At 36.9% G+C, this 24710-nt stretch overlaps 2 protein-coding genes across 3 annotated transcripts; one reads left to right on the top strand and one right to left on the bottom strand.

The window, feature by feature from the left end:
• Positions 1-17: 17 nt before the first annotated feature.
• On the top strand, positions 18-4449 carry LOC109533451 (lipase 3). Of its 2 annotated transcripts, none has more exons than XM_048661750.1 (7): positions 18-233; positions 1819-2044; positions 2098-2438; positions 3700-3855; positions 3910-3994; positions 4050-4195; positions 4249-4449. In XM_048661750.1, exons 1-7 carry the CDS (start codon positions 69-71, stop codon positions 4429-4431), a joined length of 1302 nt encoding a protein of 433 aa, XP_048517707.1. In that variant the 5' UTR covers positions 18-68; the 3' UTR covers positions 4432-4449. The 2 variants fall into 2 exon arrangements, with proteins under 2 accessions (XP_048517707.1, XP_048517708.1); XM_048661751.1 differs by lacking the exon at positions 18-233 and adding an exon at positions 819-1128.
• Positions 4445-24585, bottom strand: LOC109540021 (serine/threonine-protein phosphatase rdgC). Its single transcript, XM_048661746.1, has 15 exons — positions 24359-24585; positions 20576-20833; positions 18657-18784; positions 18497-18593; positions 18292-18443; positions 18031-18198; positions 13989-14155; positions 13669-13705; positions 12388-12537; positions 12162-12242; positions 8395-8580; positions 8085-8337; positions 7870-8030; positions 7722-7815; positions 4445-7359 (listed from the first exon to the last, which is right to left on the bottom strand). Exons 2-15 carry the CDS (start codon positions 20805-20807, stop codon positions 6794-6796), a joined length of 2472 nt encoding a protein of 823 aa, XP_048517703.1. The 5' UTR covers positions 20808-20833; positions 24359-24585; the 3' UTR covers positions 4445-6793.
• Between the last annotated feature and the right edge of the window lie 125 nt (positions 24586-24710).

Raw genomic sequence — 24710 nt, 5'->3', positions numbered from 1 at the left:
ATAAATTTAATCAATTTGCATCACTATTATATAAATGTGTGGAGATGAGCGTGATTGAATAGTCTGTGATGGGAGACCCCATCCGAAATAACATGAAAATCACTGTGCTACTTTTATTGATTTGTTTCACGGTTAATGTGAATTCTATTGGAAATGTTAGCTTTTTCTTCAGGGCATTTCAATCGTTGCTTAATGGACAAGTGAACTTGGATCCGGATATCGGATTAAATATTGTGAGTAGCTTAGATTTTAGACAGAAAGACCGACGCGGCAATAGATGAATTTTTGCCCAATGGGTCAATTTTTCAGTTTATTTTAAATAAAACCTAGAAGCTTTAAAATTTTGCATTTTGCAGCACTTATAAGGCGATGTTCCTAGAAACACTCTAAAAATAGCCAAAGTACATATTTAATGAGCCAAATTAAAATTAAATGGTTAATGGATCGTTTAGCGCGCTTGGCGCGATCGATAGTACAAACCTGCAGAAAAAGACGGTTTAACACAGAAGTTGTGCAATGGATATTCAATGAGAAAAAGCCCCCCTTTCTAGACAAAGAAGTCTATTTTCTTTGACTATTGATTCTTTGAAAATTCAATGCTCTAAACGCAGCGATTGGTGTAAACTGATTAAAAAACGCGGGAAAAAACTGAGGGATTTTTTAGAAAACTATTTTGCCTCGTAGTACATAGTTTTCAGGCGTCTGCTGCAAGTGCTAGACGCGCGGACTAAAGGAACAAATATATCTTCAACCATTAATCTGCGAAATACATTTATATCAAATATTTTTAAATATTTCTGAGCCGCTGGTCGAATATCAGGCATTTCCAAACATTGATAGCAGCAGCCTTAATGTATATGTAAATAATTATTTATTTAGTAAATGAATTGATCATAGTGTATAGTGGGTAGAGTGTTGTGACTAAGATTTTCACTCAAAACGGGCAATTTTTTTAATGTTGGCGAGATGAAATTCAATTTTTTGTGGTGGACTATTGCGCTTTTGCTCGTCGGCAATATAGAAACGATTTCCCCGGATGGACGTAAAAAGCTTTGGAAAATTGTTTGGGATTATTGGATGTGTTTTCTTGGATATTCGCAGTTCAGTTCAGACAAGCAGCTGAATATTGTAAGTTGTTTTGCAGCAGTTTTAACTGAAAATGCCTCATTTTCAACTAGTCATCGTTATTTGATTATTTGATGATAGCCAACAAGGCTTAAGTGGGATTTTTTTTGGACTTGCAATGGGAAAATTCTCACGATTAGCAAAGATAATATTTATTAGTCACAAAAACCGACTTTGTTGTAAGCTACAGTGGTTTGATTGTAAATTCGCACTGTTTGATCATTTAATTTTGCTTTTTCCTGATAACTCAATCAAATCTGGTATCCTAAACCTCGCTTAATATGAAAGTTTTCAGAAGCATTGATTTGAAGCTCCATTTGAGGTTGCAGCTCGATTTTTGAAAAAATATGCCTAAAATGCATTTTCGGAGGATTTTGAAGCTTAGCTTAAAATCAGCAAGTTACTTTGTTACTTTTCAATAAAAGTAACCTTTTCTCGTGTTTGCCAAGTCTTCAATTTCACGATTTGAAGCTTTTTTGACTGACTTTCCTACAGTTTCTAATGCAAAAAAACGAACAAAAAATGACTAAAATGACTCAACAAGCTTAGAATTAGCGATTTTAGCTCGAATTGTTTGAAAATTTCCGACAATCTAAAGAACATAAAATGGTTCTTCAAGTTTTCAAGAACAGTACTGGCTTCCTCAGTCTTAATATTACAAGCAGGCCAACTAAAAATAAATAAAAATTCCAGACTCAATTGCTGAAGAATTACAACTACACAGTAGAAGCACACGATGTTGTAACTGAAGACGGTTACATTCTAACAGCCCATCGAGTTCCGTATGGTCGAAATGGCGCAGGCAAAGAAGTTCCAAACCGCCCAGTTGCTCTTTTAGGACACTGTTTGGCCTGTTCTTCCATAGATTGGGTCTGGCAGGGGCCAAACAACTCTTTGGCCCTGATGTTGGCTGATGCTGGTAACTTTTCCTGTGAAAATCGAGGACTTTTGTCGCATCTAGTCCCATTGCAGGCTACGATGTTTGGCTGGTTAATAACAGAGGCAACGTTCACTCCATGAGGCATCAGACTCTATCCACGTCTGATGCGAAGTTTTGGGACTTCAGTTTCCATGAAAAAGGCTACTACGATCTGCCAGCAATTGTCGACTATATTTTAGATTTTGCCCAAGTCGATAATATCACTTATGTTGGGCATTCGCAAGGAACCACAGCCAGCTTAGTGTTGACCACTTCCAGGCCAGAGTACAACGATAAGTTCAATTTGATGGTGCTTTTTAGTCCTATTGTATATTTGGATCATATGAGCAGTCCTTCAGTCCGGTTTCTTGCTAAGTACTTCAGCTTGATTAAGGTGAGTAATTTTGTGGTAAATTTCTTCACGATAATTAACAAGGTTTTTTGCATCTGAGCCAAAGAGTTTATGAAAGATGAGTAGACTGTGAAGGATTTCTGATGCAATTGTTCATTTGAGACAAATGCATGAGATCAGTCAGTGCGTGGAAAATTGCGGGAAAATCTGAGCCACGAATGAAAAAAGTCATAAAGGTCAATAGGAGTATTTTACAAAGCACCAGAGTAGCGAATCCAGTGAGAACGTACCTTGAAGATGTGCGACTTCGAAACTTTCCAATCATGTAACACAAACACTGTTCGATTTATTGGTAGAATCCGCAATTTTGCATTTCTGTTTTATTATTTTAAGGAAAAATTATTTTTTCATTATAATGTTATATTGTTTCATTATAAAGCAAACTTTCTTTAATTACCGAAAATATCCTGAAAATAATGCAAATTTGAAACGTTCCAAGTCTGTGGCACAAACATTGCTCGACTTATTCGGAAACTTAGCAGATTCTTTTCTAATCTAGTTTGGGGGAAGCAAATTTTATTGCAGATTAATGCATTCCTTCCCTAATTTGAGTGAAAATTTCTCCAAACTGTCCTGCTGACAGTAGCAAATCCAGCAATTTTTCGGTATATAGAGCAGACCTTTCCTGTTCATAGGACGAAAGATTGTTGTAAATAAAAATGTACGATTTTTTTCGAAAATGCTTGGTTTGAAAATTTTCCCAAACATATCCTGAGGACGACGCAAATCCGAAACGTTCCACGTCTATAGCGTAAACATTACTTGATATACTGATAAACCCGGCACCTTCTTATTTAAGCCAGTTAGGGAGAAATGTTTTTTAGGCAACAATGTGTTGGTTCTTTACTTTGGGTAAAACTGACTAGATTTTAAAATTAGCAGACAGCAGACACTTTAAAAATTGTTCGCCTATAAGGCAAACTTTTATTGTGCCAACGTCGATATCTTCAAGTCAATAAGTCGCTTTGCTTAAATAAAAATGTAAAAGAAAACTTGCGATTCCCGCGGAAGTTCGTGTTCAGAAAATTTTTCCAAAAACACATTAAAATTGATAAAAATGCCGAACTTTCCAACTCTGTAGCTGAAGTTTCGTCCGATTTCCCGCTAAACTCTGGTTTGGCAGTAGTTAATTTTTTCAGTCCTGGTGTCCAGTTCCAGACATTGTGTTTGATCTCTGTGCACAAAATCTGCTACTCTCGTGCAAAAAACACCCGGATAATCAAAAGCTCATCTCCTCTTCTAGGCAGCATCAACTGTGCTTAATGTGCACGGAATTCCATACACACCAGCCATTAATATCCTGGCAGAAACAATATGTAACGAGGACAGCTCACTTCAAGGATTCTGCATATTTTTGATCCAGTTATTTGCTGGATTCGACTACAACCAAGTGGATCGAGTAAGAAGTTTTTCAAAAACACATCAATTTTACTCCACATTTTTCCCATCTTAGTCCAAATTGGCTGTGTATCTTTCAAACACCCCGAACGGGATTTCTATTAAGGACATGGAGCATTTCATACAGCTGGTTTACTCAGGTGCTGATTCCAGACTTTCTTGGCAAACTGGATAGAAATTGAATTTTTTTTGCAGGCGAATTTCGGCAATTTGATTTCGGAAGCGACTTGGCCAATTTGCTACATTACAAAACAGCTCAGCCACCCTCTTATGACTTTAAGAACCTTAAAGCTCCCCTTGGAGTGTATTACGCAAAAAATGATTTCCTGGCTACCGTTACTGTAAGTTGCCAAAAATGATCTTTCTAGCGTGGATATGTAATTTTTTTTTCCAGGACGTCGAAAGGTTTCTTGCGCAGCTAAGCCACGACACTCTAGAAACATATTTAATTGACTACGATTTTTTTAACCATTTGGACTTCGTCACTGCTAAGGACGCAAAAAGTCTTCTTTACGACAGAGTGGTTCGGCTAATCGACCAATCAAACCCCTCAATTACTGCCAACCGGTTAAAATAAATATGAAAAACCGTTCAAGAATGTTTTTCCTTTACTTGTAACTGTAGTTTCAACATTACAATTGTTCACCAGACACATCGCAACCATAAGCCAGTACAAAATATACTTTTAGACTAAAAAACAAATGTACAAGTAACACAGTCAATAGATCAACTAAATAGGAACTAAACCTAATGGTTAGTATAAAAAACGGCACAATAAATACTAATCTCTCAAAAAAATAGACTTGGAAGGACATGTTGCTCACAAAAATTGTTTTGGTCCAATATGTACACATAGAGATTGGTCCTTACCAGCTCAGTGGATAAAACATTCCCTTATCTTCCCTGAGGATTTCGATTTCCTATTAACGGTTAAACGATAAACGATTCACGGCTCTGTCCACTGCGCTCAATTAATTACATTTTGAATAATTTGTCTTAAACTCTAAGAAGCATAATATCGAATAGAATCTCATATGGTTAGTGATATTATTTCTCAAATAGTGATATAGTTTCAATATTATGCATGCGCTAACATCAAAAGGGCATTAATATATATATATTTATTTGATTTTCAACAAAACCTTAACGGACTTCAATTGGTAAATATATCTATATATAAAATATGACTGTTTATAAGAAGATAAATTTCAGGCCTAATCTATTCTATTTCGAAAAAATGCCTACTCACCGGCTATTGGGGGCTGCCTCTTTTCCTATCACGTAAATGTTGCCCCCAAAAGCCTCGCTCTACGAAGCAGTATAAATACTGTATATATTTAGGTAATTGAATTTGTGTATTGCTTTCGAAGGGTTTAGCCGAAGAGGGCTATGGAAAATAGAGTTTTTCGTTTGCAAGCATTTTTTTATTTGGAAACTTCGAGCCGTTTGCTGCGCTGATTGTTTGAAACAGCAACCAAATTGCTACTCCGAGTTTGGAACATCAAAATCATCGCAAGAACTGAAATTTCCTATTTTATTTTAATTTTGAGCAAACATTCCAACATTTAAAAATTCCTCCAAACTTTCCTCTTTGTGATAGCAATTCCAAAAAATTTTCGGTCTGAAAACTGTTCTTGTTTCAACGCCGATGTCGCCAAGGCAGTACGTTGATTTGTTTAGAAGAGAGATTTTTGTAAAGAAAAACTTGCACGTTTTTACGGGCTGCGCACAAAAATGCCCTGAAGAGGGTAAATTGTTTAAAACTTTTAAATCTGTCGCAGAAATCTTGCTCTATTTTTTGGTAAAAGTTGCAAATTTCTATCTCTACCAGTTTCAATAAAAACGTATTTTTTTCGGCAAATTTCGGCGTACTAATGTATAGTTTCCACCCGCCAAAAAGGAGCGAGAACTTTGCAAAAAGCACCTGGTCAATCAGGAGTTCGTGTACATTTCCATTTTGGAAAATTTACCTAAATTCTGCTGCCAAAGGTTTTTTTACCTAATAAAGAGTCGGCGATGTTTAACAACATTTTTATTGGCCGACTTACTTGGGCTGGAAAAACTCTATTCTCTTTGGAGGAAGGTTCTCCTTAGTGAAAGGCCGAGCCAATTTACTCCACAAAATGTTCAAATGTCGCATGTAAAACAAAATTAAAAAAAAAACTGACAAATTCACACGAAAGTTCGTAGCTGGTGACTGGTTCTCACAGAACCTCCAGTTCTCATGTATGTCCACTTTAATTTCACTTTCTTTCATTAGATTCTTCAAAAAACTCTTTCTAGAAAATTGTTCCCCTAGTGGCCAATACTTTACCTAAATCCGACCTTTGATCAAAGCGGCACCTTTTCCAACATCTTTTGCAGCAAAAACGACCCAGCTAACGCTAGAAAACATGGCAGTTTCATACGATACGATTTCTTGGTAAATAAACGTAGCTTTAACTAAATTATCTTATTTTAAGTTGTACCTTAATTAGGGAAGAATCTTTAAGCGTATTTTTAGAACGAGATGTTTCTTATGAAATAATCGTCCAGTGGGGGTCTAAATTGGTGTGACTCGCTGGAAGGGATATTTTAGTGACTAAAAAGTCGCAATCTTAACAGTAGTTTTTCAAAACACACTTGTTGAACGGCCTTTTCATTCACGTCACGGAAAACCGTTTTGAACTCAACTTGCAACATTAAAAGAGGATTTGGTTTTAAAAAAAACATCCCTAATTCACTTGCCGAGGACAGAAGAGAACAACCGTAGTGAATAAAAGAGTTGGCAGTAAAAACAAGACAGAAGGAAAACACAGCAGGAACATAGAGAAGACATTAGCGAAGAAATCCTTGAGTTGAGCACACGAAGTTAAATCGATTAGCTCTACAAGACAAAATACTGCAATCAAATCAGTGAACGGAATAGTTGCTCTTGAGCTGCAGCAAAACATGCCAACTTAGATCAGAGATCCTCTTCTGCTGCTCAGCACCGGAGAAGTTTTCAACCCGTTTTGATGTACCGGCATAAGGCTGCCATCCCTTGTTTCCGCACCATCAGCAGGCGAGTTGAAATTATGCACCTGCACCCTCAAGGAAATTGCTTCCCCTTGACAGTCCTTTTTTTCCGGACTGTGTTCGTTGGATTCGGTCGTTGTGGGTTCCGAAATTTCCACGGAAATAGCATTGGACGCTTCCACAAAAATATTCGCCTTTCCAGCTGCCTGCTTATCAGCTAGTTGATGCTGCTTTTGTTCCTTTCGCTCTTTGGGACTTCGTCGCGGGCTTCTGCTGTTTGCCCCATTCGTCCACATGCTGTTATCCGGACTGGTTGGCATATTTTTTCGTTTACTTTCCGGGTCCACCATTCGGAAGGTTTCGAGGAATTCGTTCAAGTCCACTAGGCCGTCTTTGTTGATGTCCATCATTCGACATATTTCCGAGAGTTGGTCCTCGGTCATGTTGCACGGCATGTGTTCTTTGATAAGGTTGCATGCTTCGGCCAGTTCGTCTAAACTTATGTAACCTGCAATATAATGAAAGGTTAATAATACGGGGGTCCAAAATAGGACTGCAAAAGTGTCAGCCAAGGTTTTGTTGAGTGTCTGGGGAGCTCAAATCGCCAACTTAAAATGCTCGAGAAATTCGACAAAAGAGAGCCGCAAGTCAAGTTGATTGTCTCAGTCCAATTACATTTTTTGTACAATGTTGGGAAGATTTTATATGCTTTCAATGCCATATCATTCACTAGAACATTCAAGCCAAATTAGGAAACTTTTTGATCAAGAACTCACTTAAAAATCACAGCTAGTAAAGCCCAAACAACAAATAAAATCCAAGCTAAAAAGCCACCAAACCCAACAAAATGTGTTTTTTATAATTTCCTACCTGAATTGTCTTTGTCGATAATGCGAAAAATGGCCTCCAAACTGCTTTTATTTCTATACAACGTCTCGACCACTGTGCTAGCTCCTTGCACGCTCTGAAAAACCCCGGAAAATCATCAAAAAAACCCTCAAAAAACTTTTAAACGTACATTTAATCGGGCGCTTTTAACATCTACAAATGTGGTTTGATATTGAACCAACTTGGTATCAGGATCGATGGTTACTAGCTTGTCCTTCAGCAGTCGCCAGGGGATTTGCAGTCCAGTGCATTTTTCCAGAGTTATGCACCATTGTGTAACCGTGATATATCCTAAAAGTGTTCAGGACATTTACAAAGAAACTTCCGCTCCAAACGCAAATTTACCAGTATTTTCTGGATCTAAATTGTGAAACTCCTCCTCAATAACGAACCGGTTATTGAGGATTTGGGCTTGCAACTCTTTGGTAGCGCCCGATTCAACCAGCCCCATTCGCTGATAGAAATTCAGTTTTCTTCTGCCCGCATTGGCCATGTATTGAACGAAATGTGGCTCTAAATTGGGCCCCATCAGCTTTACATAAGCCCCATTATTCGAGCCGATTTCGTAGTAGTTGGATGCAGAGAAAATCGTTATTATCTTAAACAAACCTCTGGATAAACCCCCTTAGATTCGTTAGCTGATTTTTTTACTCACTAGGTTGTCGTGGCACATTTCGTATCCATCAGCTTTACATTCGTGCGATCTCACCACATAGGAAAGTCGATTTTCTTCCAGAAATTTCTTGGTAACGTCCGGACCGAAGTACGTGCCTGCTCCCCTTAAGGCGTTGGGGATGCATCCTTTGGTTTCTTGGGGATCTGACCACAAAATATCAAACACCTACGAACAATACAGTTCAGTCAGATAAATGGAGACCTTGATCAAATTGAGTGGATTTTTTAAGAGAGAGGAGAAACGTGGCTAAGAAGATCCAGTTTGAGACGAAATTTGTCCAGCTGGAAAAAATCTGGCATTTGGGCAATCTTTAAAATTTATGAAACTTTAAATATTTGTACATCAAATGTCGTCTAAAAATTTCAACTTTTTACAAGCTTTAGTTTGAGCGGAACAAATTTAAAAAAAAAGAGAGCACACTGAGTACGAAGAGGCATTTTACCACCGATATTGCCAAGATGGACAAAATCTGGCACACGGGCGATTTTTGTAAAACTCTAAGAATTTTTTTTTACATCGAGTGTCGTCTAAAGATAGTGAAAATGTCAACATGCTTTAGTTTGCGCGGAATACATTTTTAAAGATGAGAGCGCACTTGTGTTGGAAGATCCAGTTTGAGAGCAACATTCGTAAAGGTGGAAAAAAAATTACGCTCTGGCAATTTTTGCGAAACTTCAGCATTATTACCATCAAATTTCATCTAAATATGGTGAAAATTTCTAGTTTCTACATGCTTTAGTTTGAACGACGCAAATGTTTAAAGGAGCGAGCACACTTGGGTACGTAGATCCATTTAAACTCCGATATTTGCCAAGATGGAAAAAATCTGGCACATACGCGATTTTTATAAAACTCTAAGCATTTTTTACATTAAGTGCTTTCTAAATATAGTGAAAATTTAATATAGCAACTTGCTTTAGTTTGGAAAAGCGAATTTTTAAGGGAGACAGAGCGGTTGGGTATGAAAATCAATTTTGAGATCAATATTTGCCAAGCTGGAAATAGTCTGGAATGTTCGCAATTTTTAATAAAACTTTTAGCAGTCTTAGCATGAGCTGTCTTCTACTGATGGTGAAAAGTTCAAGTTCCTACTTGCTTTAGTTTCGACGCCGCAATTTTTTACGGAAGAGAACGCGGTTGGTTCAGATCATCCATGTTGAGACCAATATTTGCCAAAGTGGAAATAAAATCTGACATGTGGACATTTTTTATCAAACTTTGAGCAATATTAGCACGAGCTGTCTTCTACTGATGGTGAAAATTTCAAGTTTCTACTTGCTTTAGTTTCCACGCCGCAATTTTTTACGAAAGAGAACGCGATTCGGTAAAATCATCCATGTTGAGACCAATATTTGCCAATGTGGAAAAAATCTGACATGTGGACATTTTTTTATGAAACTTTGAGCAATATTAGCACGAGCTGTCTTCTACTGATGGTGAAAATTTCAAGTTTCTACTTGCTTTAGTTTCCACGCCGCAATTTTTTACGAAAGAGAACGCGATTCGGTAAAATCATCCATGTTGAGACCAATATTTGCCAAGGTGGAAATAAAATCTGAGATGTGGACATTTTTTTATGAAACTTTGAGCAGTATTAGCACGAGCTGTCTTCCACTGATGGTGAAAATTTCAAGTTCCAACTTGCTTTAGTTTCCACGTCGCATTTTTTTACGGATGAGAACGCGGTTGGGTAAGATCATCCATGTTGAGACCAATGTTTGCGAAGGTGGAAAACACCTGACATGTAAACATTTTTTTATGAAACTTTAGGCAATCTTAGCACGGGCTGTCTTCTACCGATGGTGAAACTTTCAAGTTCCTACTTGCTTTAGTTTCGACGCCGCAATTTTTTACGGAAGAGAACGCGGTTGGGTAAGATCATTCATGTTGAGACCGATATTTGCCAAGCTGGAAAAAATTTCCCATTTTTGTGATTTTTATAAATCTTTAACAAGTCTTAGCATTATGTGTCTTCTAAACTTCGTGAAAATGTGAAGTCCCTAGCTGCTTTCGTTTCTGGCACGCGAATTTTTAAAGAAGAGAGTGCGCCTGAGCAAAAACGCCCATTTTCACAACAGCTGGAAACATGTGGGATTTTTCTTAATGTTGCCCTATTGAAAGCTATGAATTGGAGATTTCTTGATGACTCCAGCTTCGGAATAGAACAGCAATATTTGCAGTTTCTTAAAGTGGTACAATCCCATATTCTTTGTTCCCTTAAACTGATTTTTATTTTTTTTATTTAAGGGGCAATTTGGTTTTTGCAATAAAACCTCACCTTTAACTCGTCACTCAAAGTAATAAGAACACTTTTGAAAAAAGAGAAATTCTCGACCTATTGAAAGCTCAAGTTTCAAAAAAATTAGTTGATTTTTGTCAGAGAAGCTCAATACATTGATTGAGCATAGAGGATGAAACACCACAGCACAATTAATTAATTAATTCTGGCGGCAGTATTAAAGGTTTTGGTGGTAGATCCGATTGTACATTGAGCCAAAACTTTGCTAATCCTTTTAAGGCGGCCATAATTAAAGACCTCAAATTTCGGCAAACTGAGAATCCCTTGACGAAGTCGTGCTGTTAAATATGCAAATGTTCCCACGTGCTGGAACGAAACGCTTCGTTGCAGAATACGAACAGTGGAGAAAACGCAAATGGATAACCGCTCTATTCCTCTTTGTGGGGTTGTAAACATTCAGTTTGGCTGGAATTCATTAAGGAACGAACCTGTGCAACTTCGCGTTATTCATAAATTTATTTTTATTTCTTTAGAAATTTGGAATTAATTAAAATCCTGATTTTTTCCAGGTAAGCAATGGATGGCTTTCTTCAACTGCACTCTCAAGCTAGTACCGACTCGAATTTTACATAAGTTATAGGCAAACTTGCCCCTAATTAGCTATTTGGTTTCGCCCAAAATCCTGACTTTTGCCAATTTAGCAAATTTAGGTTTCAAAACCGATGGTTTTCTACAACTGCACTCTCACATTTAAAATGCTGTTACTTTGACCGGAATTCAAGTAGCATCTTCAACTTTGCACCGTGTTGAACATGCACTTGACCCTAATTATGTGCGAAGTTTTACGAAAATGCTGGGAATATAAATTTTTCCAGCTTAGAAAATACCGGTTTGAAAATGGATAATATTGTTCAACTGCAGCCTCTCATTTAAACAGCCCAAAATACGCGAAAAGAATTTGAGGCAAACAAACGTACTGGAAACAACTAAATTGAAGTCCTAAAAAGCAGATCAATAAGACAACTGCTGATTTAACTAAGGGATTAATTGGGCAAAATACAATTAGTGCATTAATTAATAGTCGCACAGGAACAAACAGGCCGTGAAGGCATGGATCAAATTAAAAAGTTTGAAAATGAAATGAGCAAAATTGACAACATGGAAAGAACTCAATTCAGAATAAAATTAATTGCTTCAGCAAAATCACGGTAGAGCGAAGAATGAAAGAGTGCAAATAATGCAAATTTGAACTTGGGAATTTAGTCAATTTAAATAAAAAATGCCCATTCCAAGTGAGCATTAATAATAAGAAATGCATTAAGAAAAACCAACAAAATAAATGCCAACAAGCCATTACAAACATGCGGAGAAACTAATTTTGCTAATTGAAAAATGAAAATATTCTCGACTAGCGTGTCTTTCAATGAGCGAATAATGTTGGCAAAAGTTGGATGTTTATTTGCCGAAACTTAATTTATTAGAAGATGATAGATGTAGGGCAACTCACCTGTTTCCATTCAACTTTATTGATAGCGTCCGCACCCGGTGCCGAACTGTCACAAAGCGGAGGCCTCAAAAGTGAAACATACTGAAATCGAAATTAATAATCAAATATCGCCGACAAATCCGGACGCTAATTGAACAATGGAATCGTTTTCCATTGTTCATTTACCCAAATTTTCCCGTGGTTGGAATAAATGAAATCCTTGCAACCAATCAATTGAGTTTGTTACCTTTTCCCTCTCCAGACTCCGAATCATTTCCAGATCGGTTGTGTCCGAAATTCCTCCATGCACTATCAACACACGGTTATTGACGATGGTCCCCAAAGGCAGCCACCGGTAGACGCTTTCAAAAAGTTTCAAAATCCGCTCGTGATTTTTCTGCAAAAAATTTCGCTTCCTGAAAACCATGCCAAACAATAGATGCAATCGATCAGAGTAACGAGCTTGACAATCAAGGGAGTGAAAATTCAAATTTTGGCCATATCGGTGATTAATTCCGCTTTAAAGTTTTAATTTTCCGGATATTTCCGATGCGATTAAGTTCATTGTGTAAATAAGCCGGCAAAGTTGCGACAGATAATGGTTTTAGCGCTACTGGATACAGGCGTGTAATGTAAAAGTTCCTAATCTGGTCAGGTTGTTTTGAGTTGTTTATAGATGATTTACCATGAAGATGATTGATGTTGAATGCCAAACTTTTCTCCATTAAGCTCACTTTTATTTTAGCGATGTTACAGCGGCCGGAGCACTGGAAACTCCTACTGTTTTCCAGGTTCGCGGCAGCACTGCAGCTCACAATTATTAACGAACTTTTTTCGAGCAGTCAAAACTCTTTTTGCTCTAATTTTCGACTGGGACCAAAAAACACAAGACGGAAGCACCGTCACCAATTACGCTAATTGGCTCAAATGGAGCCACTTAATTGGGTTTCAATAAAGCGTTTAATTCAGGGGAGGCACAAAAGGCCCGAAAGCCTGGCAATTCGATTAGCTCGTACACATCAAGAATTTTCCACTTAGTATCGCCTTCGGCTTTAATTAGCCACTTACTTGAAGAGATTAGGAAATGGAAAATGCCGAACTTCATTTTCTTCGGTAAATAAATCAGCCTAATGGCCATTTAGAGTCAGCGATGGGCTTCGGGGTTCAACTTTAAGGTCGGGGAAATTACATAACAAGCTTTACTTTGACATATAATACGGTTTCCAACGATATGAGGTAATGGATATTTACGACGCCGACGGGATAACAGCTTTACTGGGCTGATATATTGGAATAGGGGAAACATGTACTTTTTTTGATAGAACTTTGCTTGCGATCTCTAGTAGAAGACACAATTTGGTGGACGCCGAGTTTAGATTATCAAATTGACGCACTGAAATGCGTGAGATAAAAGGCCCTTATCGTACGAGAGTGTTAAAGCTACTCGATCTGCCCTCGAAGCAAATGTTTGACCAAATAATAGCTACCTAGTAGAATTATCTTAACTATACAGTTTATTGGAACTTACCCTGTATTTAGACTGCACTTCCCGTATAAAACCATATCTGGAAGGACAAGTAAAAAAACCTACAATTCTATTTCCTCAAATCTAGTTTATAAGTTCACTCAATATATTCATTCTTCAGACCTGTTATTGTTTAAAGAATGCTTGTTTTATCCACCATACGCGGTGGTCACTTACTACTATTTGGTTTTTCCAATTTTCCAGTTTTTAAGGAGTTTTCTTCCTGTCTTTTTGAAGCTTTGGATATTGAAACTCAGGGTTGATTTTCGCTAGCTCCATACATGGAAACCCATTTCGGGAATCGGGAATGGGACGTTCTTTACCTTTGATTCATAATGTGATCCTCATGATTTCCTCGATTCAAGTAGACACCGCCAGGAAAGGCGATCAGACACAATAGCAAAACGACGATCACTTCTAAGCCCCGTTTGCCTCGATCGACAAAGTCGCCGTTGAAAACGTAAGGATTTTCCGCTGATGGAAGCCCATTCTGGAACAAATGCAAAAACGCTTCTAATAGTTTCCTGTCGCAGCCCAAAGCACAACCAGATAAAATACGGACAATTCAGAAAATAAATGGCCCGTCACAGCACAATGCTTGATTCAGCAGAAAGGTGCAATGGATCATAATAAAAAAAATAAAGGAACAAAAGTTTCCTTTATTTAGGCAAGTAATGTTCTTAGAGCAATCCAAAAAAATGAGGTAATTTAATTTAATTGAAGCGCGCTTGATATTCACGAAAAGCGTTTTGAAGCAAAAAAACGCGAGAAACCGATTCATCTGCATCTTCAGCATTTGAAAATGCAAAATTTTTCACTTTGTATCAAATTTTTTTCTTTCAAATTTATTCACAAATTGTTCTTTATACAAAACGTGCAATGACAATCATCTTTAAGTGAAAATAATCAGCTTCAAATAAAAAAACGCGCTGTTTTCTTCATCTATGAAACAAATTTGCATTTTGTACAAGTAGAGCAAAATTATTTAATTTTTTGCATTTTTTGCTCGAATTGATCAAATGAAACGCGCTTTACACATAATTTTTCAATAAGGATTATGTTTAATTGAAGGAAAACGGTTTGAAACGAAGAAACAAGCTGTTTTTTTAGACAGAATAATCAGCATCTTGAGCGAGTGTAATTAGCAACATTCTTCACTCTTAGAAAAGTGTCTGCATTTTTGCTTAAATTTACAATTGAAGTGCGCTTTCTGAAGCGTTGAAAATTTTCGCATACAATTTTTCAATATCGATCATCTTGTTAACTAAAAAAACAGGTTTGAAACCAAAAACACGTGCTGGTTTCTTTGGAGGCAGAATAATCTGCATCTTCAGCAAATAAGGTTAGTAAAATTATTCATTCTTACATTTTTCCATTTTTTCCCCAATTGGAGACGCAGCTTACACATAAATTTTCGATAACAATCATGTTTAACGTTTCTGAAGAAAATCGGTTTGAAACGAAGAAATGCGCTGTTTTCTTTAGATACAGAATAATCTGCATCTTGAGCGAGTGTAGTTTGCAACATTCTTCACTCTTAGAAAATGTTCTGCATTTTTTCCGAAAACGGAAACGCAGCTTACACATAACTTTTCGATAACAATCATGTTTAACTGAAGAAAATCGATTTAAAACGAAGAAACTCGCTGTTTTTTTTAGATACTGAATAATCTGCATCTTTAGTGAATGGGGTTTGCAATATTCTTCACTCTTAAAATTTTCTGCATATTTTGCCCAAATTTACAATTGAAGTGCACTTTCTAAACCGCTCTAAATCTTGAAAAATTATTCATTCCTTAATGTTTTTTAGGTTTTTTGGCAAATGGAAGCACAGCTTACATAAATCTTTTCGATAAATCATATTCCAATAACTGGAAAAAAATTCGTTTGAAACGAAGAAACACGCTGTTTTTAGACACTGAATAATCTGGATCTTGAGAGAACGAAGTTTGAAACATTCTTCACTCTTCAAATTTTTCTACATTTTTTGCCCAAATTTACAATTCAAGTGCGCTTTCTGAAACGCTCAAAATTTTCGCAGAAAACTTTTCAATAACGATCATTTTATTAACTGAAAAAACTTGATTGAACCCAGAAATAACACTGTTTCCTTTGGAGACAGAATAATCTGCATATTCAGCAAGTGAGGTTTGCAAAATTCTTCATTTTTTAACTTTGTATTTTTTCGGAAGTGGAAGCACAGCTTTCACAGAACTTTTCGATAGCAATCATGTTTAACTGAAGAAAATCGGTTTGAAACGAAGAAATGCGCTGTTTTCTTTAGATACAGAATAATTGAAGTGTGCTTTCCAAAGCGCCAAAAATTTTCGAATAACATTTATCTTTTCGATAAATCATGTTCCAATAACTGGAAAAAAATTCGTTTGAAACGAAGAAACGCGCTGTTTTTAGACACTGAATAATCTGGATCTTGAGAGAACGAAGATTGAAACATTCTTCACTCTTCAAATTTTTCTACATTTTTTGCCCAAATTTACAATTGAAGTGCGCTTCCCGAAGCCCTGAAAATTTTTCGTATAAAATTTTTCAGGGCTTTTCCAGTAACAGTCATTTTTTTTTAAATGAAAAAACATACTATTTTCTTTGGAAGCAGAATAATCTGTATCTTCAGCAAATAAGGTTTGCAAAATTCTTCATTCTTCAATTTTTTTGCACTTTTTTCCAAATGGAAGCGCGGCTTACACAGAACTATTCGTTTACCATCATGTATAACTGAAGAAAATCGGTTTGAACCGATGAGATGTGTTGTCTTTAGCGACAGAATCCTCTTGATCTTGAGCGAGTGGAGTTCTTCAGTTTTTTAATTGAAGCCCGTTTTATGCGGAATTGTTAAATCACTACTATGTTCAATTGAAAAATCGAATTTAAACGAAGAAACTCGTTGGCTGCTTTTCTGACAGAATTATCTGGCTCTCCATTATAATGAATTTTCTAAACTCAAATTTTTCCAAATTTTTTAACTGAAACGCATGTGACACAGATTTTTCTGAAGAAGACATAATACATTTGAAAAACCCCGATTTTTAAACACGAAAATGCACTGTTTTTTAGCATAATAATCTGCCTGTTGAGCGAGTGTCAGTTTCAATTTTTTTACGTTTATCTCGCCAATTTATTTGTTCAACCGCGCTCGGAACCAAATGTCTATTTGAAGAAACCCGGATTGAAGCAAAGCAGGCTTGTTTTTTGTTGCTGTTATTTCCCTCCTTGCTAATCTGTTTTCAAGTTGACGCACCAAAAAATCCCATCTGAAAAGTCTGAGATTGTCTGGGTTCGATCGGATTTTGTGGTTTTTTCGTGTCTGTATGATCTTCGCTGCTGTTAGTAGAGTGTAATTTTTTTTGTCTTTTTTAAAAGCCTGTACATTGCGGGAACAGACGCTTCTTAAAGCGGTGAAACTTGAAAACGACAATGAAAAACTCGCTAATTTAATATAATGCCAGAGCACTTTGCTGGTGAAAGTAACTGTCGTTTGGGGTATAATGAAATGAAGTGTCTAAAGTGCTGCTTGGAAACACCGAGCAGCAAAGTGGGCAAATAAACGCGAATAGGTAGATATTAATATCAGTTATTGATTTCAATTCAGCCAGAAATTAGCTACTGGTTGCGTCATTTGGCCCTAAAACAAACAGATTCCCAGCTGTATCCAACCGCGTGAGTTGCTGATTTTTTGTGCATTTTTTTAAAATCCTCCATGTCGTAAAACCCGAACACTGATTGCTCAATTTCACTCTGCTGTTGACGGGAAAAGTATGGAGGCAAGCGGATATTTCCTCGGGAGAATTCATTGACACTCCCCAAAAGGATTTCCTTTTCCCGTGCTTTTACTGACGAAATAAAACCGCAAACTTTTAAAGAAAATTGCTTTGTTTTAACAGCTTGATCACGCCAGAAACTACTTCTCTTCACTGCAACCAACATACGTAAATTATAACTTATTTTAAGAGGAATGTTGCGTTTTCTGATAATGTTCATGCAACGCCATTAGGCAAGCTATTAAAAATAATCAATCATTAAACGACACGCAGCCCACTTCGTACACAGCCGTAACAGCGATTGTATTTTCCATTGTCATTAAATGGAAGCTCGTAAATACTTTGCTGTATTTAACGCAAATCACAATATTGTAACAGTGTATGTAACTGTGTATGTTGGCAAAACATCAAAACAAACCATTACGTGTGTGGATCTCATTTAATTCAAGCCAGCGGTTTTCGAAAAAAAATAATCTAACCTGATCCGAATTCCAAAATGCAACCACACTCCCAAAGGAAATGAGCGGAAGCTGATGATTTACTGTCCAGAAGATTAATGAACTTAAACTTGCAAAAAACTCGAACTTACCTTATGTAAAATGACGAGCAAATCATCAAACTTCCCATGCAGATCGCCACAAACAGTGATTTGCTTGGAAAGTGCTGTTGAAACCACACTGATATTCGGCAATCTTCGAAGCGCTGTAACTGATCTTCTAAGGATATCAGCGACCACTTTAGGAGGCAACCTAAAATGCTAAAATTAAATTAATTGCGATAATCACCCATTGGAAGAGCGCAACTTTATCCAAATTAGACCATTGACTGAATAAATTGCTTCACTACTTACTCTGTGTTTCCGAAAAATTTCAATTAGCTCAGTGATTTTCTCATCGGTATAGGGATACTCGAGCACAAAATTCCTCAAAGCTTTCTTATCATCTTGGTCGATCGAATATTCTTCCTCTGGAGACTCATCTTCAAACTCCAAGTCCAAATTGTCTGCAACCGTAATTATTGCGTTTTCATCCGTAGGCCGGAGACACTAGACTTACCAAAGGAGGAACTTCTGCTGGCCCCTTTCGAGTTGTAACCATCTCGATTTGCTGTTTGTGGAATATGTGTTAGAAGAGCATTGAAGAAATTGTAGAGCTAGAACAAGAAAATTCCTCCAAGTCAGATCAGTGCCTCCACTGCGTCCAAACTTTTATCTACCTTGACTTGATCCTGTTCACCAGCATATTCCAAAGTCTGGAAAATAGTCCATGTGTATCGCCTTCGCACTTCTAATCTGGCCATGTAGCTGCGATACCATTTCTGAATCAGCAGCGACGCTTTAATGGCTAAACCAAAAAAGTGCTTCAGAATGTGATTTTCCAGCCTTTCTTTAAACGGAAACTTATCACTGTTAAGGTCGTCGTCGCCTAAATTTAATAATAGACCCAGATTGTTCGTTTAGTCGCAAATCTGCCAAACAATTTGAGTGAAAATTTACTAAATTTAGCATTTCGCCGGACTATAAATAGTATTGGCTCGAGAATATTTAAATTGAAGCATTTTCATTAAACCTCTGCTGCTCATTTTGTGCAAAAGATGCAACACAACACGCAAACGCGAGATATAAAAAGAGAAGGAAGCAGTTAGGGGGCGGAGCCACGAGCGCTGTTTCTCCTTCTATCACACGCAGGGATGATTTCACCTTGGTCCACTCGAACTTGGAAATATTCTTAATAACACTGTGTGGTGGCAGATGGTCTTGATCCATTCTTTCAAATTCTAGCAAATTCTTGTGCTCTTAACTTAAGTTTATTACGGTTACTTTACGCAAAACGCTTGAGCACAAAATATTTTTTTTCATTTTTTCGCCTGTATTGTATGAAAATAAAATGCCGCATGAAAAATGTATGAGTTTTATGTGTGCAGCTCAGCGGGAATACATATAGATTTGGAATGGATTTCCATAACGGATTTATTACTAAAAAACGGGTTTGTACTTCGTTTAATGCGAAAGAATAATATTATTGGACAAATTGACATCATAAAAGTGTACCAGCGATTTTCAATGTTTGATCTATTGAAACGATTTCTTTAAAAATTTAGCTTACATCTAAAATTTTTCAATCTATAAACTGCAGTAATTTTTTACGCGATTTCACTCATTTGCACGTCACAGCAATAGCGAAAATGCGTGATAACAAAGTATAAAAAATAAATAAAACCACAAAATCGACTGAATATTCGCGTTGCAATTGGTGCTTCTGATTGCAATCTCTTGTTTTAGCTTTGAATCGCCCACGGAGCAATTAATTTTATTTCGGCCCTTTTATGTTGACTTTGCGCTATCGGAAAATCGAAAGGTAAGTGATCTACGGTCTTAATTTAAGGGAAACCGCAGCATGTAAAACACGAACGTTGCAATGCGGAAAGAGTTAAAAATAACTGCTAAATCACAGTGAAATTTGAAAATTTTATCGAAAAATTTGTAATTTAAATAAAGAAGGAAGTAAACTTCTTAGCGTTGATTCGGTTGGATCTTATTTGCAGCTTTGCTCCAACAGAATAATCCAATTTGTCTCATCCGCGTCTTTGAAGGCCCAGCTTAAGCGGCTCGTTGAAATGCTGGCTTCATTCCAGAGTCGTTCCACTTTGAATACTTATTAAGTTTTGGTCGAATCTGTGGAATCTGGGCGCTCAGAGGCCGAAATCTATTTGCTATTATTTTGTTTGACCTCCTGAAAAGTTCCATTCAATCCCAGGAGATGTTAAAGTCAGCTGAAATCCTCTAGCAGGAAAAAATATGAGAAAATGTAATTTTCGGCGCCTTCCAAAGTGTTGACAACCTAATCCATTATGTCTGGATGTTTAGCTAATCCGGGCAAAGTCTTGTGCATTGTTTGCGCCTCGAATCAATACGACCTTTTGGGGATTAGCGAAAAAAGCCCACCTTAGAAGCGTGGGGAAATCGATCAAGTATTTCCTCGATATTCATGAAAGGTAATCATAAATTTCCCCTGAAGTGTTTGCTTAAAATATCGAACCTTTAAGCAGCTAAAGGACTGTAAATTGAAGTTGATTTATCTCGGCTTAAACTGCACTTAATAAAAAGTTTCTATTTTTTCCCCCAAGTCACTTACTCTTTTCCAGCTTGGTCATTTCCAGCTCATCCTGCCCGAAACATTGCAGTATTCGATCGGGAATAATCCTGCGAAAATCGGCGATTTTGAAGCTCAATCTTCTTTTGGGTTTTGGTTTTGCTTTCAGGCAGGGAGTAGCGGCCATCATCTCCGACTTCGAGCTATCCGATAGTTCTTCGTCTTCATTGATGACCGGTTTTTTCTTCATTTTAACACAAGCGCATTGTGACATGACTTGCTGCAAAGCCTGAAAGGAACCTGCAAAAAACAACGTTTTCTAGTTAATGTGGGAAAATCTAATTGGAATCTTGTGATAAAAAGCAGCTAAAAAACGAATGGAGATGCAATACTGAATCCGAGCCAATATCTGGTCAGAAAAAATAAATTACAAATTCGTATAAAATTCGAAATAGTCAATATTGGAACGATAAATCGGCCAATTAATATTTATTGATGGAAATTATTATACACATTTTGTCAGGCCACTGATCATAAATCGCAGATCCAAATGGAAAAGAATAAAAGGGAAAACCGGCATTTCAAATTGTTCCCGTAGAACGCGAAAACAATTATTTGTGTTAAATCCATATTTCACCTGTCCAGATCCACAAAAATATTTTCGTTACCACCATTAAATTGACATTTCACGCTTTTTGCGTCGATTCTAATGGACCATTTATTATAGTCGGGATGTTTATTATTGATGCTGGATTTGATTTTCCTTGGTTAAGCTTTGGATGAAAGTCGATGTTTCATTTTGCTATAGACCCTGTTCTGGATCACATCATTTCTTAGATTGCTGATTGAAAACCTTGTCTCTGTTTTGTAAATTTAAAAGCAAAAATCTGTGTTGTTTTCAATGTTTTCATTATATTTCTTGTTTTAGAAGTTCTGGCTAATATTCCGTTTTTATACAACTTTATGTCTACTGTCTCCATGTGTGATCATCCCAGATTTCCCATTTTCTTCTGCTTTTACTGTCATTTTTCAGCTTCTTTCCTTTCCAAGTTCCTATAAAGAATGAATTAACTTTCTTTGATTTGCTGCCTGTTCATGCTGGTAGGGTTCTATTTGCATCTTGTCAACTCTTTTTTCTTGCACTTCCCTTCTTATTTCCCAACTAGCTGTTGTTTGTCGCTTCTCGTTGTTCTTCTGCCTCGTGTCTTTTTGCCCTTCTGTTCTTTTCAATCTTTCTTTGCTGCTTCATCTCTTAAAGTATCATTTGAGGTAAAAGAGTTACTTTTCAACGCGCTTTTTCTAGTGTTTTTGCTCGAAAACCAATTGGTGTCATCCAGTTGTTTTCCAATGATTATGACGTTTTTTTCTTTTGATTTTTGGCAAATTTTTCTGCATCATTTTTCAATAAATAGTTCAAACGTGTTTTCGTGTTTGACTTCCTGTCGTTTTTTTTTTCAGAGAAAACGAAACAATTTCCTTACTTCTTTCTATGCTTTCAGAAACTCTAAGTCCTCATTCTGGATTGTCTTGTGCAAAAAGTCGCGAATCTCTTATAAAAGGGCAAATATTTGCGATCAAAGAGGTTGAAGTTTGGCTGAAGAATTATAAACTTTAGCAAACAAACAAAACTGCTCTGAACTACCGGCTGAACAATCCAAAGTTAAGCCAGCAAGGGAAGGAAATCGAATAATTTCCGTGCGAAATGTTATAACGATATGCTTTTAGAGGATAATTCGAGTAACCGTCATTCCGTTTTTGCTCTATTCGTATCAGATCCGGGCAAATAAAAAGTGTAAATGCCCACACGTTCCAACTTTAAATAATCTCATGAATATTGCATGGAGCTTTTGGAATAATTTGAAATTCGGGGCGCGCTTTAATGCCAATTCCCCCGAAAAGGGTACAGAGAATAAAATCTGAGCGTAATTTTACGCCCTAGGAGCCTAAGTTTTTAATAGCATTCTGCGCTCTTAGGCAATTAAGCGTCGCAATAAAAACTCCGAGATCTTACCGATAAATCCAAAAAGCTGCTTTTATTGGAGAACTTCAGCCGTTTGAGATCATTAGAGTCTACTATCTAGATAAATAATATTTCCTCATCGCGCCAGATGAAGCTTTTAATCCAAAGTTACGGTTCTGCGTCAAATAGCAAACGTCGTTTAACTCGATTTAACGCTGTGGACAGAACTCGTTAACCGGTAGCAATAAAGAGCTTTTCCATCACCGCAGGCACAATTCGAAATATTATGCGAAAACATTAATTAAACCGAAAAATTCAGTTATTATACCAGCAGAGAACAGTAGGAGGGACAATAAAAAATTATCGAGAAACCAAGAAAACTACTAAATCACAGAGTAAAAGCCAAAAACCGTTACGATTGCGACAAACGAGCGACGTCTCATTATTTTCAACGACCCTGAAGTCGCCGAGCTCCACTAAGTCTCCCTCAATCGATTTTCTCACAATTTACTTAATTCTTGTATTTTCCATGTGGGAAAACATTCGCCTTTTTCACCTTGCCGCTAAGCTTCAATGTTTTACTTCAATCCAATTTGCCACTTGATCGACCCGTTCGAACGCCTAATTTGAGCGAATAACTGACGAGGAACTCGGAAAAATATTAATTTGCACAAGGTTTCAAAGAATCGGTTTTGAAAAAATTGCAAAATGGACTTGGAAAGAAAACACAGATAAAAGCCTAAAAGTGAGCAGAGTTGTAATTAAATAAAGCAAGATTTGTTTGCAGGCGTTCAGATAAATACTTGTAGTATTTAAAGTCACCGAGTTTTTAAGTAAATTTTGAAATTACAAACAATGAAATAAAACTGATCTAACGCGAGACTTTTGAAACTTTTTAGCTGGTTTGTGCTGCTTGCAAGCGGAACAAAAGCCGCATCATGTTTTAAAATTACACAAAATATACGTAAGAGTATATGAAACGTAGATGCGGGCTCCTTAACTCGGAAATATGGAAAAGCACACGTAGAAAGGTGTCGGACATAAGTCCCCCGTTAAAAATAACATTCTCTGAATAAATCAGCTGATCAACAACTTTATATTTAGAATTTCCGTTTTCTAGTTGAATTTCGATTGTAGTATTTACATTTTGATTGCATGCGGAACGCATTTCGAATAGTTTAAAGCACTCGCATATGATTTTCCTGGGTCTTAGGACAATTTTTGTACTGTTTTTAACCCAGTTCAAATAGGAATGATAAAATCAAGAATTTGCACAGATGCATTGCAAGATAATTTTCAAAAAAAATTGGTTGTGCTTGTTCTCAATCAGCAGAAGAATTTCATGGCAAAATAGTGTAAAATTACCAAGGAAATTACTAATGTGGCAAATGCAGATTTTCATATTGCAGCAGCATGTTTATGGACGAGAAAGCGAATATCGAAAGCAGGCGAAATTTTTGTTGCTATTGAAGACAAAAATTCTCATGTGATCATCATAATGAAAAACTTTAAAGCGACATTTGAAATGAAATGAAAAAGCCACAACTTTAATGAACAAATATTCAAACAGTGGAAAAGTTAACAATAATGCTTTAACGCTTTAAAATTCTAAACTGCAGCTAAAGCTGCAAAAATATTTCCAACAACTAAAAAATATTGCTAATAAGAACACTGAGAATAAAATTGAACAAAAAACGGATCGTTGCAACTGAGATTGAGTTAATCGCACCAGACGACGATATAAGTTTGGAAAACATGACAAAATTGTAAGATTCTGGTCTGCCCACACATATTTCAATTAACTTCCAACTCATAACGCAATTAAAGATTTGAAAGTAATTGCCAAAAATACCCACTATACAGACCTATGTTTACTGGCAAATCCTGCACTGTGAGATCCTAATTATTCCAGCAGGAATATCCACTAAAACCCCGGTTAATTCACTACCGAACTTGTTTCTACAAAGGAAAACCTTTGCACCGGTAAAAAAGTATGTCGATCACGCGATTTTTCTCCGTAGTTTCCACGCTGCGAACGAAATTAGATTCACTCGAAACTGGCGTCGGATTTAGACTGAAAAGACGTCCCGACGCCCGAATTTGACGTTCCTGTTTTCCCATTTGAAAATTATGGTGCGCTAACTAGCGGACGCAGTGGGGAGTTTGGATTCAGAACTCATTTTTACTCCGATAAGGGTTTTTGTCAACGTTCCCGTA

This window comes from Dendroctonus ponderosae, unplaced genomic scaffold (assembly GCF_020466585.1).
Source record: "Dendroctonus ponderosae isolate FM_Combo_2020 unplaced genomic scaffold, Dpon_F_20191213v2 Dpon_F_20191213_1, whole genome shotgun sequence".
NCBI lineage: Eukaryota > Metazoa > Arthropoda > Insecta > Coleoptera > Curculionidae > Dendroctonus > Dendroctonus ponderosae.
Note: the sequence above shows the minus strand (reverse complement) of the source record. Positions and strands in the feature narration are given on the sequence as shown.

Excerpts from the sequence above, each read along its gene's own strand:
- LOC109533451 (XM_048661750.1), top strand. The coding sequence starts at position 69 with ATGGGAGACCCCATCCGAAATAACATGAAAATCACTGTGCTACTTTTA. Across the intron at positions 2,439-3,699 it reads AGTACTTCAGCTTGATTAAG|GCAGCATCAACTGTGCTTAA; the intron begins GTGAGTAATTTT and ends CTCCTCTTCTAG. Across the intron at positions 3,856-3,909 it reads ACTACAACCAAGTGGATCGA|TCCAAATTGGCTGTGTATCT; the intron begins GTAAGAAGTTTT and ends TTCCCATCTTAG.
- LOC109540021 (XM_048661746.1), bottom strand. The coding sequence starts at position 20,807 with ATGTCACAATGCGCTTGTGTTAAAATGAAGAAAAAACCGGTCATCAAT. Across the intron at positions 18,785-20,575 it reads AATGACCAAGCTGGAAAAGA|CCATTAAAGCGTCGCTGCTG; the intron begins GTAAGTGACTTG and ends TTTTTGGTTTAG. Across the intron at positions 12,538-13,668 it reads AAGTGCAGTCTAAATACAGG|AAAAATCACGAGCGGATTTT; the intron begins GTAAGTTCCAAT and ends AATTTTTTGCAG.